This window comes from Salvelinus alpinus, chromosome 24, assembly GCF_045679555.1.
Source record: "Salvelinus alpinus chromosome 24, SLU_Salpinus.1, whole genome shotgun sequence".
Classification (NCBI taxonomy): domain Eukaryota; kingdom Metazoa; phylum Chordata; class Actinopteri; order Salmoniformes; family Salmonidae; genus Salvelinus; species Salvelinus alpinus.
Window position 1 is genome coordinate 21,015,419 of NC_092109.1, and position 19,366 is coordinate 21,034,784.

At 41.9% G+C, this 19,366-nt stretch overlaps 1 protein-coding gene across 1 annotated transcript in view; it reads right to left on the reverse strand.

Moving 5' to 3' along the window:
- Positions 1-19,366, reverse strand: part of LOC139552308 (astrotactin-2-like) — a 547,772-nt gene that overhangs the window by 330,779 nt on the left and 197,627 nt on the right. The window contains exons 8-10 of the mRNA XM_071363924.1: positions 4,743-4,827; positions 3,966-4,040; positions 1,621-1,758 (exon numbers count right to left, since the gene is read on the reverse strand). Of these exons, the coding sequence (XP_071220025.1) occupies positions 1,621-1,758; positions 3,966-4,040; positions 4,743-4,827 (298 nt within the window). The remainder of the gene's footprint in view (positions 1-1,620; positions 1,759-3,965; positions 4,041-4,742; positions 4,828-19,366) is intronic.

Genomic DNA, 19,366 nt, shown 5'->3' on the forward strand with positions numbered 1-19,366 from the left:
AATGACCCTGGGTTTATAAGTGCGGAAATCGACTCTGCCGCTCGAGCAGGCTTTTGGGGCACAGTCGATCGCGCGCTGGACTTCGAACTAGAAGGTTGAGGGTTCGAGGCCTGCTCCTTGCCTGTTTCATTACATTGGTGTCAGAAGTGATCGGACCTTGCATCCACGACAGTGCGTGTGCTTGGCCAGTGAGCGCGCTCCTATAAGACGTGGAGTCGCAAGCTAGCGCGAGGACGCGGTCTTTGAAAGGAGGGAGTAGTGTAATGACTCTGGGTTTATAAGCGAGGATATCGACTCTGCAGCTCGAGCAGGCTTTTGGGGCACAGTCGATAGCTCGCTGGACATCAGGCTAGAAGGTCGAGGGTTCGAGGCCTGCTCCCTGCCTGTTTCATTACATAATGAACGTGTCGAGACGAGACAGACTTGCAGCGTTTCACAGCCAGTTGAAATCATTAATAGGCTGCCATCATTTTTATGGATATATACAAAGACATGTAAATTTAAAAAAAGGTACAGCCATCTTTCCAGCTTCAGTTTGAAGTGATTGTGTTAGCTGTGTTGTTGGCTAACTCCTCTGAACAACAATTCTGACGAGAGAGCACATTTTCAATGCCAGGCTAAATCACGACTCATTAGTTCATTGTTATGGATATATCCAAATAAATGTATCTAGAAAACAGCTTATGCAAATGCAGCTACTTTGCTGTTATTCTGGCTGCACTTTTTGACGTGACTGTAAGTTAGCCGTAGTTGGGATAAGAACGTTGCCAACCAGTATGGCAATGGAACATTTAGAATGAACGACTAGGTCGAGTCCATAGACTGAACGACTGGGTCACGTCTCTGGCAACCGAACCAATAGAACAAATGACCAGCCGACTTGGGTAGCTACCCTAGATTTGTGTGGGGACTATATCTTGTGGAAGGATGAAATAGTATGAATAAATTCATCAAAATACCGTTTTTAATGAAAATATGTCAATCATAATTTGAAAATGTTGGTAACACGTTGTATAAAAGTGATAATGCCCTCGAATCCGGTGTTTGGAAGATATATTGGCACGGTATACTGGCCCTTGACTTCAGGTCGGGCCTTACAACACCCGTGCCAATATATTCTCCAAACACCGGCTTCTCGAGCATTATCACTTTAATATACAGTGTGTCAGACCGTGTTAGATTGAATGCATAACCATATCTATCCTTCAACAACCACTTAGTTATTGACATAATTTGCTGATGTCAGTGACGGCATTTGTGCTGTGGCTAGCAGTTCTCTGTTGTGAGATGACAGGTTACATCTACAATGCTATGCACACTAACATGACCCAAGTGACACCTGGACATGAACATTTTGAATATGAAATAACGTGTGTGTCTATCAATCATGTTGTAATAACAGAATGAAAAGTACATGGTAAGACTCCTTATGGAAATAGAGAAAGAATGATAATCAAATTGCATTTGAGGTGTTTGCTAACGCAAGAACTTGCTGTAAACCAGAGACCTGACATTTCAACAAACAAATACAGAGGTGCTTTTAGAAGTAAACTGACTTTAGATCAGGTCTCAGGAAAGAAATATCCGCCCACACATAGGTATCTTTAAAGGTAAACTGACCTGACGTCCCCAGGGTCCTCTGTCACCAGCACGTCAGTCTTGCAGCTGGCGATGGGGTTGATTGACAGCTCCACCGGTGGCACAACAAAGCTCTTACTCACTGGCAGCCACAGACCCTGGCCCAGGCTGTAGGACGACCTGCGTTGACACAGAGACAACGAGATGCTTAAGTGTCAAAAAAGACGACAACGTACTCAGCCTCCATATTAAACAGTCAGCTAAAAATAAATCAGTCAGCATTGTGACAGCTGGTAAGGGCTTGTCCTTTTGATGTAGAGCCAGTGTCATATTTTACAGTTTTTCTTTGTTGTCAATGCCATCTGGATCGATAGCAATGTGAAGGTGTCACCAAAATGCATATAATTAAAGAACGTTTAGAATTAAACTTAAAAGCTGGTGCTTACATGAGGAAAGTTGAGATAAGAAGATGTTGATCCATGCTACTGTGCACAATGTTTAAAACAAATTCTGACCACCTGACCAATGCTATGCGAGTTCCATCAGTATCATCCGTCACTCAACAGTGCTACAGCAGTAGTGCTAGTCAGCAGTTCTACCACGGAAATGAACATTATACCATATTACACAATTGTCATTAAACATTTTACATCCAGTTTATGACTGTTCATCTCTGTGTGTAAACTCTAAGTGTGCAGTTTGATTGCTGATCAAGCACCAAATGTTCTCTGAAAAACATAGGTCATTAGCTAGAGCTGCAAATTTTTCTTTCTGCTAATGGACCTGGGAATATGAAGTGAAAATGTACTAAATTGTGGGCTCAATCAAAACTGCATTTCCATTCATTATCGGTGAATAAGAGCCACAACCATAAATAAGGAAAAAACGGAAGTCTTGAATACAAAGGTAATAACTACATTTCAGAGAATTTTATTAAAATCTAATGTATATTGTGTATCATTATCAAAGACTGAAATATATCTACTATGAATCATAACATCTGCTAATGGTTTACTCAGCGTGGCTTAGGGTGGCTGTCATGGGCCTTATGACTGACGTTAAACCCTTGTCATCCCAAAATTATGATATGGGGACTTCAGCCAATATCTAATTCTATAAGCTCTTTGTCAGTAGTCCTTTAGAGAGGTGCTCGGAGGAGTGGGCAGCGTGCCACCGGCCTTGACCTGGGATATAGACAGGAACACAATGATTCAGGCCTGATCAATAGCCATATCCACTCATAAATAAGACACTGACGGCCAGTCCCCCGCTCCCTCCGACCTCTCACTCTGGAGCCCATTGATCGGCCCCTGCTCCTCTCCCCATCCATCACACACACCGGTAGGCTTTACCAAAGATGTGTGTATGTTTGTATCTGTGCTGAGTGTGTGTGTCTGTGTTGGTGGTGCTAGTGTGTGCATGCAGGAGAGAAGCAGAAAATGATAACATCGCAGGTAAGTAAAATGAATATGAATTATTCTCAGGGTTTTTCCACCCCTAAACATCCACACCAGGCATTTGATGATATCAGGGAAAACAGCTTATACATGAAAAGTTGCGTATAGATCTGTAGTGATTCTGACAACAGTGTGACTGAAAGGCGAGATGTGACTTATAATGATGCATCTCATCTGCAAGGCAGTGGCTCCGAGCGACAAATTCATCATTTAAGATTATTTTGCGGTGCCATAATAACCCACAGTCTCATTTCAAAGTATTTACTCTTTCACCCTTACCACACTTAGTCTAGTTTTTTGTTGTTGTTGTAAAATACCTACTCTGGCACCTCTTTCTGAAGTGATCATGAGCTTCCCAATTAGAACACGCCCAGAAAGGACAAAGAAGAAGTAGAAAGTAGAAAGCAGGGTTCTGTAGCCCTTGGAAGGCTCTAGTGACTGGCACTGCTGCATCTACCTGTGTGGTGCCTTTGTGTTAACACTACTCAGGAAAATGTCAGAGAGAATGTCCCTGTCAGGAGAAGCCCTGGCACAAAGACGGGCACTAAAAGCACTTGAAAGCCCTGTCCATAACATTCCCTCTGGCTATTTCTTAACAGGGCGTCACACTGTACATACAGCTGCCTCTGGGGATGTGTGTGTGTGTGCGTGCGTGTATGTGCGTGCGTGTGTGTGCGTGTGTGTTTGTGTGCATTTGTACACGTGCATCTGTGTATGTGTGTGTGAACTATTGTGCTCAGAACAGGCACAGAGGCAGGTGTATGGAGAAGACAATTGCATGGTCCCAGTTCCCATAGTGTCTGTTGATGGCTGGTAGTGTATACATCCCTGGTTCCCTGACTTCAGTGTAGTTGACTGGAAATACATTATTTTGGCAGACCACCAGCTAAGCACGCAGGCGAGGGTGCTTGGATTCACATGTCTCCTCACCTGAAGATCTTTTCTGGAGCTTGCTCCCCTGTGACGAGGTCATAACCCTTCTCCAGGTTGGTGTAGGGCCAGGGACTGGGGAGAGAGCAGGGAAGCACATTTATACACAATACACTGAACAATGCACATGTATTAACACACTCCTTATACATTCATGCAAGAACAAAACATGCAAAAAGTTAAGTTAGTGCAATTCTTTAAATTTCTAAAAGTCAGAGGCAGGAAAATGTTAATACACCATGCAAAACATGTTACTACATAAGGGAGTTGATATACCTGCACAGTACAAACCAGTTGCAAGGTCATGCTACACAATTTTGTCTGGCTTTAAATACCAAAGATGATCCTCCATTGCTCCTGAATTGGTGAAGAGGGATTGGATCTGTGATTGACAGGTAAGGACTGAGTCCAACTGATGATGAGAGATTTACATAGCTAATGGGGGCTGGTATTTTATTTGCCCAGCTGTTGAGCTAGTTGAGTTAATTAGCATGCAGTCCGAGTCAGGAAGAGGGCTTGCACTTGACTGGGCACATGGCGAGGTGATGGAGGCCTCATTTCTCTCCCGCTCTCTTTCTCTCCTTATACTCGCTAGCATACCCTCTCCCTTGCTCCATCTCCTTCCCTTCCCCTCTCCCTCGCTCCATCTCCTTCCCTTCCCCTCTCACCCTATGTTTCCCTCCCTCGCCCTCTCACTCTTCCTCTCCTGTCCTCTTCTCCTTTTGTCTCATCAGTGCGGTGACAGTCCGTGTGCAGGGCAGAGCCGGCTGAACTTACCCTTCGTTGCGGCCCCAGTCGCTGCGAACACAGAGGTGTTTATGCACCGGGTCGGGAGAATAGCCCTCGTGACAGCTGCATTCTCCTGCGGGAAGGGAACAAAGTGACAAATATATGAATTTATCCACGTGTCTTCCAGGGCCTCCCTGCTCATCGATCAGCAGGCAAGCCCTGTCCAATAATCAGTTTGCACCAGACATAGTTTGGCAGCTACTGCTCAACCTCCCGCTCCTTCTCTAATTATAGCTAGCCTCACCTCAATCTCCACCTCAGACATGCCGGAACTCTAAACTGAAGTCAATACGCCCACCTAAAACCTTAAGACTCCCTTCTCCACCCCTGACATGTTCTGATTAACTAACAAAAGTCACAGTCTTACTATTCTAGAGACAGTTTGACTTTTTCATTTTTTAAATTATAAAACAACAGTTTTAAAACAAACAAAAAAATCCGGCCCGCCGGGCACTTCAATCCGGCCCGGGAGATTATTTTTTTGCCCTATTTTCTCCCCAATTTCGTGGTATCCAATTAGTAGTTACAGTATTGTCCCATTTCTGAAACACCCGTACGGACTTGGGAGAGATGTAGGTCGAGATCCTTTGCTGTTGTTCTGGGATTGATTTGCACTTTTCGCACCAAAGTACATTCATCTCTAGCAGACAGAACGCGTCTCCTTCCTGAGCGGTATGACGGCTGCGTGGTCCCATGGTGTCTATACTTGCTTACTATTGTTTGTACAGATGAACGTGGTACTTTCAGGCATTTGGAAATTGCTCCCAAGGATGAACCAGACTTGTGGAGGTCTACAATTTTCTTTCTGAGGTCTTAGCTGATTTCTTTTGATTTTCCCATGATTTCAAGCAAAGAGGACCTGAGTTTGAGTAGGCTTTGAAATACATACACAGGTACTTCTCCAATTGACTCAAATTATGTCAATTAGCCTATCAGAAGCTTCTAAAGCCATGACATTATTTTTCTGGAATGATTGTGGAAGGCTACCCAAAACGTTTCCACTCCAGTGATGATCCATGGCAAGAAGCCTCCAGTGATGATCCATGGCACGAAGCCTCCAGTGATGATCCATGGCACGAAGCCTCCAGTGATGATCCATGCCAAGAAGCCTCCAGTGGTGATCCATGGCAAGAAGCCTCCAGTGGTGATCCATGGCAAGAAGCCTCCAGTGGTGATCCATGGCACGAAGCCTCCAGTGATGATCCATGGCAAGAAGCCTCCAGTGATGATCCATGGCACGAAGCCTCCAGTGATCATCCATGCCACGAAGCCTCCAGTGATGATCCATGGCACGAAGCCTCCAGTGATGATCCATGGCAACAAGCCTCCAGTGATGATCCATGGCAAGAAGCCTCCAGGGGTGAGACATGGCATGAAGCCTCCAACGGGGGTCTCCAGTCCGGAGCCTCCAGCGACGCCCTCCAGCCTGGAGTCTCCAGAGACGGCCTCCAGCCCGGAGCCTCCAGAGTCGCCCAGTTCGGGGCCCGCTACGAAGGTCCCCAGTCCGGGGTTGGCGGCGAGGATCCCCGCTCTAGAGGCGCCACCTAAGTGGGCCAAGCCAGAGGTGGAGCGGGGGCTACGTCCCTCACCAGAGCTGCCACCGCAGAGAAATGCCCACCCAGACCATCCCCTATAGGTTCAGGTTTTGCGGCCGGAGTCCGCACCTTTGTGGGGGGGGGGGGGGGGGGGGGGGGTACTGTCACGCCCTGACCTTCATTTTCTATATTTTCTGTATTATTTTGGTCAGGTCAGGGTGTGACGAGGAGGGGTATGTGTGTTTTTGTCTTGTCTAGGGTTTTTGTTTATCTATGGGGATTTTTGTATGTTTAGGTAATGTAGGTTTATGGTGGCCTGAATTGGTTCCCAATCAGAGGGAGCTGTTTATCGTTGTCTCTGATTGGGGATCCTACTTAGGTTGCCATTTTCCATTTTGGTTTTGTGGGTAGTTGTCTATGTGTGGTTGCATGTCAGCACTCATTGTAATTAGCTTCATGTTCGTTTTTGTTATTTTGTTAGTTTGTTTAGTGTTTTAGTGTTCTTCATTTATTAAAGAAGAATGTCCTCAAATCACGCTGCGCCTTGGTCTCCTCACTACGACGAACATGACAAAGGGTGTGAATACTTTTGCAAGACACTGTACGTTGAAGTATACTGTCGTTCTTAGGAAATTGTCTATCCTTTCCTAGGCCACGTACGTTTACAGCTGCAGCTGATAACTCGAAGGTCTAGGATATATCACTTCTTCTTTAGTGAATGTTAGTTAAAAGTTCATACCAAGTTGCCATAATCAGCTCGTGCTGTATTCTGACTGGTCTAGTCGAAATTCATTCCAGCGTGGTGATCGTCACCTCCACGTTGAAATTCACCCACCTTAATGTTAGAACAGCAGTCCTCACATTTCTGGAACTAAACGTTAATGATCGTTACGTGGACTTTTGTACTGGGGAGGAGAAGGGGTGTGTTTCATACTTCTAACCAATGTCTGTGCTCCCGTGGGTGGGGTTACTGATTGAGCATAAGTTTACTTATGAAACAATTCTCTCATTTAGAAGCTAAAATCACATTTTATCTTCTCACAAATAGTTTCATGTTTAATCACATTTTGATGTAAATCTGATAACTAGAATGTGTAGACTTTCAAAGATACAATTCTGTTGTCCTATCATTAGTAACAATCTACCAAAACAATGACTGATCTGACATCATATTCTTTAAGTACCTAGTGTTAGAGTGTTGGGCCAGTAACCAAACGGTTGCTAGATCGAATCCCTGAAATGACAAGGTAAAAATCTGTCGTTTTGCCCCTGAACAGTTCCTAGGCAGTCATTGTAAACAAGAATTTGTTCTTAACTGACTTGCCTAGTCAAATAAAGGTTAAATTAAAGTATCAACGGACCCTTCCATTACAGAAAAATGGTCTCATTGTTCAACTTTCTGAAGTTACCATCCTGTAGAGTCTTTCTCTGTGGTAACAAAAGGGCTTTCCAAGAGTGGAGAGAGTTTCGGTATTTATGGTAGGCCATAAACCGTTGGGGGGGAAGAGAGAGAAAGGGGGGGGGGTTATGATCCTCACCCAACAGGGCAAAGTCATGACACATAACAGAATGTATCCAATAGATACTCTTGTTTGTAACTTTTGGACTAATGATTACACCCTAGATCAGCTAGATGCAGGCAAGATTGTGCAGAGTGTTATTGAATGTGTCACTGTCTGTCACTTGATTACTCAAATTTCTCTCGACCTGTGCACCTATGTTGTAAACTTTAATTCATAGGCTAGGTTGTAGCAACTTCATGATGGGAATAGGGAAAATGTGAGTATGTAGTAGCCTAAACCTCTCGATGTTACATTGAGTTGGGTGAATGGAATATGAATGACAGTCATCTAATCTGCTGTCATAGAAATAAGGCCATGCTCATAAAAATAATAATCGTTCTCAATCTTAAACGGCATCGACCGCCACTGATCTGTAGGAACTTAAGGATTGTGGTACCATTATAAAGAACTATGTAACCTTTTATTGTGGTACATCTGGGATTTATTGATTTGATGTACAGTTGAAATGGCCGGACTACCATTTCCTGATGCATCCCTCTACTATAAACACCCATTACGATTTCACTTTTGACCTGACATTTTCAAAGGCAGAAAGAAACCATTCATTGTATAGCTTGTATGGTATGACAAAAGCATTGATATGGTGACAACAGAGCCTTTGTCAACATAGATTCAATGACATAGACTGACCAGGTGAATCCAGGTGAAAACTATGATCACTTTTTGATGTCACTTGTTAAATCCACTTCAATCAGTGTAGATGAACCTGAGGAGCCTGAGGAGTCAGGTTAAAGAAGGATGTTAAAGCCTTGAGACAATTGAGACATGGATTGTGTATGTGTCCTTCAGAGGGTGATTGGGCAAGACAAAATATTGAAATGCCTTTGAACGAGGTATGGTTGTAGGTGCCAGACGCACCGGTTTGAGTGTATCAAGAACTACAACTCTGCTGGGTTTTTCACACTCAACAGTTCACCTGTGTGTATCAAGATTGGTCCACAACCCAAAGGACAACCAGCCAACTTGACACAACTGTGGGAGCATTGGAGTCAAAATGGGCCAATGTTTTAGACATCTTATAGAGACCAAGCCCGACGAATTGAGGCTGTTCTGAGGGCAAAAGGGGGTGCAACTCAATATTAGAAAGATGTTCCTAATGTGTTGTACACTCAGCATATACTGTATGCCAAGGATAAGGGGGTGGTGCTTTGAAATGGTATATTTAAATAACATAGCATAAACAGTGCAATGATAAGTTATGACACAAAGAAAGCAAAGGTGTAAAGCATAAAGTATAAATCCGCAAACACTGTATCTACAAAACTCAACAAAAAAACAAAAAACAAAGAAGTAACAGTCTTAAAAATGGGAGAAGAGTCAAAGGAGGCTAATTATATTCATTGTATTCTCTTCCCCCCTTTCATTTCCCACCCTCCATGTTTTTAATCCATACAGAATCAAAGCAGTGTTAAAGCGCCAGGGGTTTTCTGCCCATGCCTCAGGGTGCTGATTTATGATCTGTCAGAAGATATGAGGCGGCAGATTCATAAAACACAAAAACAAATAGAAAAAGCAAACATTGAATGAGGGGAAAGCTCCCTCTGTGTCTCCTGCCATGAAGGCATTATCGCTGCTCTGTGGTTTACCTCTCACCCCGACCCAGCCGTGAGTATACTGCAGAACATTGTGTTTGTGAACGCTCCTCCGTCCTTACAGAAATAAATTGTTTTCTATGCGCCTATGGAACATTTTGAGCAGCGGAGAGAGGCACTTGTGATTTAAGCTACTGTCTCATCCACCCCAGCCGGAGTCCACTCTTAAATGTTTCCTTCCTGAACGTTGCTCGGTTGCTACAGAACAATGCTCAGTGTTTTGCTGTAGGCCTATGTAACACTTTGAGCGAGGGATTGAGTAACAAACGTCTGTTGTTAAACGACCTCCGCTAGGTGCACTTGAGTCTTACAAAAATGCTGACAAGAACATGACGATCACATTGTCATCTTACTGCGGTTCAATTCTTTCTCATTGAGAATACCTTCCAACTTTTTATATTCTCAACCTCACCTCTTACTTGTTGAAATTAATATGGGATATTCACTACAATTTCCCTTATTCAATACTATTTTCTTCATTAACCTCGTCTAATTTGTATGGCAATGTTCAAATGGTAGTCAGAGTAACACAGAAGACAAAACAACAGTTCTTACTCAGTAGCTTATTAACGGTTGTTTTTCAGGATAGAAACAATGATGCAGTGACTTTGTGTGTGCCATATCGCATTGGTGCAACAACATTGGAAATACGACTGCAAGGAATTCAAACAAAAGTGATATCAGGTTATGAAACTAAAACATTTCAGAAGTAAATTGTAAACAGCATGGGTTCATTCAGGATGTAAAGTGTGCATTCATTTCCATTTGGATTGCCCTGTCCACCTGGAATATGACAGTAATTATTCAGCCGTCTGCATTCACACTTGGGACAAACATTGGAATGCATGCCAACAACTCATATAGCTTGACGTTTCATTTCCAGCTAGTTTGTCTAAATGAATCATTTCTTACGTTACTTTCATAAGGGACAGTGAGCCAACGGAGGGCTAAAATACTCAACTTGGTTGTTTGAAACAATCGAAACTATGGAAGATTGAGTCTTTAACCATTACTGCCCACACATTAGTCAACTGTATGCAACAAGACAAATGAAAAATGATTAGTCACACATCAACTGGGAATATGATATGTATTTATGGCGCTGCCGGTATCTACAGAAGCATAACAAGAATGTGACCTCAAACTTTCTCTCCATAATCAAAAGAGTTTTGATCCTATTAGTCCTATCAACATAAAACAATATATTGATCTGAGCATTCAGGTTTGCTGTTCAAAGCCCTTTACAGACTACCTATTCCCTCCACAACTAAATTCACAGATCAATGAATTCATGGTCACCATTGATTTTACATGGTCGAACTGCATTTATGGAGCTTTGTGCAGGGTTCAAATGAATTGCCCCATGAGCGCCACTAGTGTGAAAAGCTTATAAAATGCATAGTCATTGTGGGTTAGAGTCGGCCATAACATTAGCATTGCACAGAGTAACCCTGCTGTTGACAGGTCCCTATGCTCCCTCGGAGGGGCATAACATTGGAAGAAACATATTAACCGGAGTCATAAAATGCCATTCACATTTTAGCACCAAGTCCTTAATAATTAATTAAGTGAGTTTATGAGCCGGGGACATAGCACACCGGCTAGCAGGGAACAGCTACTGCCTTAATAATGTGAGAATGTGCTACCTGATGAAAGGGAAATTGAAAGCAATTACCTCTAGCATTTCAGAATTATTTCTCTTAAGAGCTAAATGAAATATCACTTCAAAGTTTGTATTTATGATGAATGCCTTTTTTTTACGATGGTGGCATCGAGTCATAAAAGTCAAACTAGTAGAAACACTGCTTTTTTAGCAACAATACCAGGTGGTTTTATTGTAAGATGGTGCACCATGGAGAGGAAATAGATGATGCTATCCTTCCTACAGCTAACAGCTCAGAAACTCCTTGCTACTTACAGCTCCCAGCTCCTGTTAACCAAACAGCAGATAGTCAAATCAGCCCTCTCAGCCAGAATAGGCCTTCATCTTCACACATTCCACTTTCTCGCCAATTCAGCCACCCCTTGCTGTTAAACATACTTCGCTCCTGCATCGCTCTCTCACTGGATCTCTTGCTATCTCTCACTCTCTTTTCTCACACACACACGCACACACGCACATCCGCACACACAATTTGGCCCAACATTTCTCACTCGCTCATTTCATCTCCCACAGCAAACCTCTAAACAAAATCTTCACAACAAACCATTTTACAAATGCTATTGGCAACAAAAATCCGTCATCATCAGCACATTTCTTGTTTCCTCTTTTCTTGTTTTCTAAATTAAAGCCAAAATGAAGGGAAAAAAAGTAGCGGGGAGCGTTCACTAGAAACCAGTAACTAATCATCTCCCTCCTCCTCTTTCCCTGCAGCCGACCTGAAGTGATTAATGACACGTTTCATTAGAATGCTATTCCTATCTTGCACAGGCCATGTGGGCAATTTTCACATTTCAAGGTTCACAGCATGGGCAGGGGAAAGAGATATTGTTGTCCTGGTGCATATTTCTACTGTTACACCATTCCAGGGGGGAAGCAATTCTGTTTCGGGACCTTGAGGAGATTCATCATCGACACCATGTCCTGGGTGGGCAGGTGGGGCGGTGGGTTGGATGAATAGGGCTGATAAAGCCGGAACAACCCAGACATTTCAGCACCTATTAGTTGCGGTAGGAACCTGGGAGAATGTATTATTGGCGGGGAGAAAACGAAGGGCAGAAAGGAGGTTGGGCTTGGCTTTATATGAAGTCGTGAGCGAGAGTGATCGTGTTCTTTCACATGTATCCCCCCGTGCTCAGCTGTGCTAACATGGCCGATGGCTGGAAGAGGAGGTGTTGTGGCCTTGCTGATAAGCCGGTGGGAGTGTGTGTGTTTGACTGTGTGGGTGGGTAGGTGCCTTTGCGTGTGTGTACAGGTGCCTCTGCCTGTGTGTGATTGAGCTGGCTCCGGCCCAAACCCATTCACACACCACTGGGGCTCAAGGAGAGATCCGTATACATGGGGCCAGTGGAGGTCCTTCATCCATTGACTTTCACTGTGATACCTCACATGAGAGGAGGATGATAGTTAAGGCACGGAGGAGGAGGAGGAGAATGAAGGAGGATAATGAAGGAAGAGGGGGGAGGAGGCCAGGAGATTGTTTAACAAGCAAGGGTGACACAATGTTGTGTTAATGACTGTGATGGTAGGCTGGATGGCATTAGGGGGTGGTGGAGTGAGACAGAGACAGTGTTCGAGGTACCTGAGTAAAACGACTGCAGCTGGCCTTGCTGGTGATAACACTGAGAGGGGATGTAAAGTGAAATGTGTGTTCTTGTAGGTGCATAAGAGCATCCTTGTAATTGCCACTTGCACCCCTTGTTGGGTAAACAAAGTATTTTGAAAGGACTTTAGTTGTTTGTTGATTGACGTGACAAGTTATTCCACTCAACTCTGATTCACAAAATTAGATTTGCACATCACCATGTTAAAAGGAGGGAAACTAAAATGTAATGCATCATTAAAACAGTCATTTCTAACTGCATTTGAGAAGTCCAAACACTCGCCCTGTCTGTTATCAGGTTTCTATTGAAGCCTCATCACCACAAATATTGACTTTTGCTTTGAGGCATGCGTTTGGAACCACCGCCTCAGATAATGCCGCTGCGTAGTGTTTTCATAATAGATGTGTTATCATGTGGCGTTTGTTTGCTTCCTTCAAAGTCTCTGGGCTTTATCTCCCTCTCAGGCATTTGACTTTCATTCGGTGCAGAGGAAAGTTCACAGGGGCAGGAAATTAATTTAGATCCGCTCGCTCGCTTTCTTTTTTTTCCCATGACAGCTTGCTTATCAGGCGCCCCTCTTTCTCCAGCAGTGGTTAGTTTACAACACTGCACATTGCACCGATTGTTTCCCAGACCTTACTGTGAGCCAGTAAAGACACGTTGGCAAGAAAATGAGTGAGCACAAATGATGTTGAGTCTTGGGGTGGCGGGATTTTTCTTTGGTTTAGTGTAGTGTGCATTTTTAGGTTATGGAAGGAGGAGTGGTAATGTAGGTGGATGAAGGCAGGTGTTTAGCAAGGGAACATTAAAGTGATACTTTGTACAAAGACAAAGGGGGCTCTATTTTGACAAACCTGAAGCAATGATAAATCTTAGCGTTGGCGGTAGCGTTACAGGTTTGGGGTTGTGTCAGAAATATTTTTCCTATTTCCAAAACTGTAATTATGGGCACAGTAGCTGGAGGTGTTTTGTGAAAGGGCTGGATTTTGACGAATAAATACGTTGTGGGAGTGTCGAGGCTTGTCCCCTCACTGACCAATCAGAACGTGCTCCATGGCTAAATATGTGGTTGCTTCAAGTTGTGTATTTAGGTATTTTATGTATTGCGTTGTCATCAACTCCAATTTGAATGTTAGTCCGTTTATAACCCACGGTTCCTTCAGAAAGTATTCATACCCCGTGATTATTACACATTTTGTTGTGTTACAGCCTGAATTCCAAATGGATTAAATATATGTTTTGCTCACACATCTACACACAATACCCCATAATGACGAAGTGAAAACATGTTTAGACATTTTTGCAAATGTATAGAAACTTTAATACAGAAAAGTTTCATTGACACAAGTATTCACACCAGAGTCAAAACTTTGTAGAAGCACATTTGGCAGCAACTACAGCTGTGAGTCTTTCTGGGTAAGTTTCTAAAAGCTTTGCACACCTGGATTATTCAACATTTGCCCATTATTCTTTTCAAAATTATTCAAGCTCTGTCAAATTGGTTGTTGATCATTGCTAGACAACAATTTTCAGGTCTTGACATAGATTTTAAAGTATATTTAAGTCAAAACTATAACTCGGCCACTCAGGAACATTCACTGTCTTCTTGGTAAAAAACTCAATTGTAGATTTAGCCTCGTGTTTTAGGTTATTGTCCTGCTGAAAGGTGAATTCATCTCCCAGTGTCTGGTGGAAAGCACACTAAACCAGGTTTTCCTCTAGGATTTTGCTTGTGCTTAGCTCCAAATCATTTATTTTTATCCTGAAAACTCCCCAGTCCTTAACGATTGCAAGCATACCCATAACATGGTGAAGCCACCATTATGCTTGAAAATAAGGAGAGTTGTACTCAGTAATGTGCTGTATTGGATTTGCCCCAAACATAACACTTTGTACTCAGGACAAAAAGTTAATTTCTTAGCCAATTTTTTTGCAGTATTACTTTATCGCCTTGGTGCAAACAGGATGCATGTTTTGGAATATTTTTATTATGTACAGGCTCCCTTCTTTTCACTCTGTCAATTAGGTTAGTATAGTGGAGTAACTACAACGTTGTTGATCCATCCTCAGTTTTTTCCTATCTCAGTAACTGTTTTAATGTCACCACATGGTAAATCCCTGAGCAGTTTCTACTCGCCGGCAACTGATTTAGTGACTGGGTGTTTTGATACACCATCGAAAGGGTTATTAATAACTTCACCATGCTCAAAGGGATATTCAATGTCTGATTTTTGTATTTTTACCCATCTACCAATAAGTGCCCTTCTTTGCGAGGCATTGGAAAACCTCCCTGGTCTTTGTGGTTGAATCTGTTTGAAATTCACTTCTTAACTGAGGGAGTTTACAGATTATTGTACAGTATGTGTGGGGTACAGAGATGAGGCAGTCATGAAAAAATTATTGCACACAAAGTGAGCCCATGCAACTTATGTTACTTGCTAAGTAAATGTTTACTCCTGAACTTATTTAGGCTTGCCATAACAAAGGGGTTGAATACTTACTGACAGATATTTCAGCTTTTAATTTTTGACCAAATTGTACAAAATTTGAAAAACATAATTTCACTTTGACATTACGGGGTATTGTGTGTAGAGACAAAAAAATGGAAATTGTATCCATTTTAAATTTAGGCTGTAACACAACAAAATGCGTAAAAAGACATTTGAATACTTTCTGAAGACACTGTAGTTAGTTAATTAGCCTGCCCCATATTTTCTCAATATTTTGAACATGTTTGCAGTCCACATTGTTCTAATTGCATGGTGTCATGACTGTCCTGTGAGGATCCGAATGGGTCAGATCAGCTGGGCAATGGATGACAGTAACCAGCCTCTCTCACCCACAGAGGGGAGGAGGGAGCTGCTGGGGGGTTGACAGTTCACACCTTGTTGTAAATTCAAGGAGGGAGAACATCCCACTCCAAATTTCACAGGGAAATGTGTTTTGTCTACACAGAGGTTTACCGCCGAAACTCTAACCCGTTCTAAAGCGAATCCTGGAACAATATTGCTAACATCAGAACGTGGGGAATGGTCAGTGGTGAGCTATAGAAAACGAATGTCATATTGGTTTTTATTTTGTGATGTCATTAAAAGTGTTATAAAATAAATACTGTAACTTGGAAAGTATATGCACTACATGTACAAAGTCTCCATCCTCTACATTGCATATGACAAATGATGAAAGTATGTTTTGTTAAGATAGGACTGTGATTTAGGAGCCATAAGATAATTGCATAGACGATTCTCGCACTCTCCTCTGAACAGTTGATGTTGAGATGTGTCTGTTACTGGAACTCTGTGAAGCATTTATTTGGTCTGCAATCTGAGGTGCAGTTAACTCTAATGAAGTTATCCTCTGCAGCAGAGGTAGCTCTTGGTCATGAGAGCCAATTTTCCGCATTGACTGACCTTCATGTCTTAAAGTAATGATGGACTGCCATTTCTCTTTGATTATTTGAGCTGTTCTTGCCATAATATGGATATGGTATTTTATGGCACACCTGTATAACACGCCTACCTTGTCACAACACAACTGATTGGCTCAAACGCATTAAGGAAATCAATTCCTCAAATGTACTTTTATCATGGCACACCTGTTAATTTAAATGCATTCCAGGTGACTACCTCATAAAGCTGGTTGAGAGAATGCCAAGAGTGTGCAAAGCTGTCATCAAGGCAAAGGCTGGCTACTTTGAAGAATCTCAAATATAAAATATATTTTAATTTGTTTAACACTTTTTTGGTTACTACATGATTCCATATGTGTTATGTCATAGTTTTGATGTCTTCTCTATTATTCTACAATGTAGAAAATAGTACAAATAAAGGAAAACCCTGGAATGAGTAGGTGTGTCCAAACTTTTGACTGGTACTGTATATATCCTCAGAGTTCTATCTCACACATGCTCGGCTGCTTGTGTATCAAAAAGGGGGCTAGCTCGCTGAAAGCTATCATTTCAATTATGTCAACACATCTCCTTCTCTTTCTCCCATCTCCATTTTCTCCCCTTCCTTCTCTGTGCCACAATTCCGCTTTTGTGGACACACTCTCACAGACACACACACAGAACGCCATCCAGGTTCTAGGCCCAGACGAGCGGAACAAAGACACACTTTGAGAGGAAAACAGCATAAAGAAAGTGTGTCTCCATTTCCTCTCTGCTGGGTCTACTTGTGCGCTGGATGACGCAGATGAAAACATGAGAATGTGCTCTTTTGAGGAACGACTTTAAATTCCCTCTAGGAAGAGATGAGAAGCCTCCAAAGAGACAGTGCATTTGTTGCCAATTACTGACTCGAACAGTCCTTTTCCTTTTGAGGGAGAGAGAGAGCGAGAGAAAGAGAGTGAGAGCGAGCAAGAGAAAATGCTCTGTACAGTGTACCTAACCATCGTGAAAACATTGGCTTTTAAATTGCAGAGGAAAAACAGCAGATAAATTGAAGCATGCTATTTTGGTAGGCTGAATGTCTATGGGTACTAGAACATCATACGGGAAATAGAAAGGTAACATTTCATAACCATATTATTAATAACAGCACAAGAAAACAGCATGCCAAGAACATCACATACAGTAGTTCAGATTATCTGAAAAAGTAATAGCTGTATTGTCTAAAATACTAACCTTTAAAATATGTCTACAGTATGTTTCCCAATTTAGCAGAATAGTCGTTTAGGTACTGTACAGTGCCTTCAGAAAGTTTTCACACCGCTTCACTTTTTCCACATTTTGTTGTGTAGCCTGCATTTAAAATTGGTAAAAGTTTTTGTGTCACTGGCCTACACACAATATCCCATAATGTCAAAGTGAAACTTTGTTTTCAGACATTTTTACTAATTAATAGAAAATGAAAAGCTGAAATGTCTTGATTCAATAAGTATTCAACCCATTAGTTATGGCAAGCTTAAATATGTTCAGGAGTAAATATTTGCTTAACAAGTCAGATAATAAGATGCATGGACTTTAAACAGTTACAGAGTTTAATGGCTGTGATAGGAGAAAACTGAGTATGGATCAACAACATTGTAGTTACTCCACAATACTAACCTAATTGATTGAAAAGAAAGAAGCCCGTACAAAATAACAAATATTCCAAAATATACATTGTGTTTGTAACATGGCACTAAAGTAATACTTCAAAAAATGTGGCAACGCAATTAACTTTTTGTTATGTTTGGGGAAAATCCAATACAACACATTACTGAGTACCACTCTCCATATTTCCAAGCATAGTGGTGGCTGCATCATGTTATGTGTGTGCTTGTAATCGTGAAGGACTGGGAGTTTTTAATGATAAAAAATAAATGCAATGGACCTAAGCACAGGCAAAATCCTAGAGAAAAACCTGGTTCAGTCTGCTTTCCACCAGACACTGGGAAATGAATTAACCTTTCAGCAGGACAATAACCTAAAACACAAAGCCAAATATACACTGGAGTTGCTTACCAAGAGGACATTGAATGTTCCTGAGTGGCCTAGTTTAGCTTAAATTGACTTGAAAATCTATGGTAAGACTTGACAATTGTTGTCTAGCAATGATCAACAACCAAATTGACAGAGCTTGAAGAATTTTTTTTATAATAAAAAAATATTGTACAATCCATGTCTGCAAAGCTCTTAGAGACTTGTGTGAATAGTTATGTCAATTAGACATATTTCTGTATTTCATTTTCAATAAGTCTGCTAACATTTCTAAAAACATGTTTTCACTTTGTCATTATGGGGTATCGTGTGTAGATGGTTTAGATATTTTAAAATATGGAATCCATTTTGAATTCAGGCTGTAACACAACAACATGTGGAATAAGTCAAGGGGTATGAATACTTCCTGATGTCACTGTATGTGCAGGACATAGTATAGTGATTTGCCGGTCCAGATTTGAATAAAACAGTTGGCCTTCTTACCAACTGACACAGACAGAGGGTGCTGCCAGTGCCAAGTTCATCAGTTCATGTCTGGCATGTTGAGTGGCCTCCTACTATATTCCATTATGCATCAGCCCTCAACATGCCCTTGTCTGGGGTGATATAAATTGCACATACAATACAGCATGTAATTCATTTTAATAAGCTTAGACTGGCTCTACTACATTATGACAGGGGGAAGTATCCCACCCAGGGGACCAGACATTTTACGGTCTTATTTAAAAATATATATATATAATAATTGGGGACTGGGTCAGCATAAAAAAGTTCATTTGAGGAATAACTTAATGAAAACTTAGTACTACACTGTTTTTGTGTCGTGGGTTTCATGTGGGTTCAAATAAACTGTGGAACAGGACAAGATGTTCAACTTCATTTCCTCAGATGTCTTTCTTTATATAAACAGAAAGATCGCTTTAAGTCAGTTTTGACTGAAGGTCTTTACAACTTCAATGCTGATTTAACCGACATCATCTGGTTTACTGATGCTCCAGACAACAATATCCTACAGACCGGCCCCTCATGGACCAGGTGCTGACAGACTGTTACAAACATCCCATTATAACCCACCTGCATGTCGGTTAGGCCCCCCACCCAGGACTCCACAGGCATGTGGTGGAATATGTCCTCCTTAATCTGATATCAGACAACTTCCTTTCCGAGACACAGCATCCAGATTGATGATTATAACACAAAGTGATGGTTCTGAAGT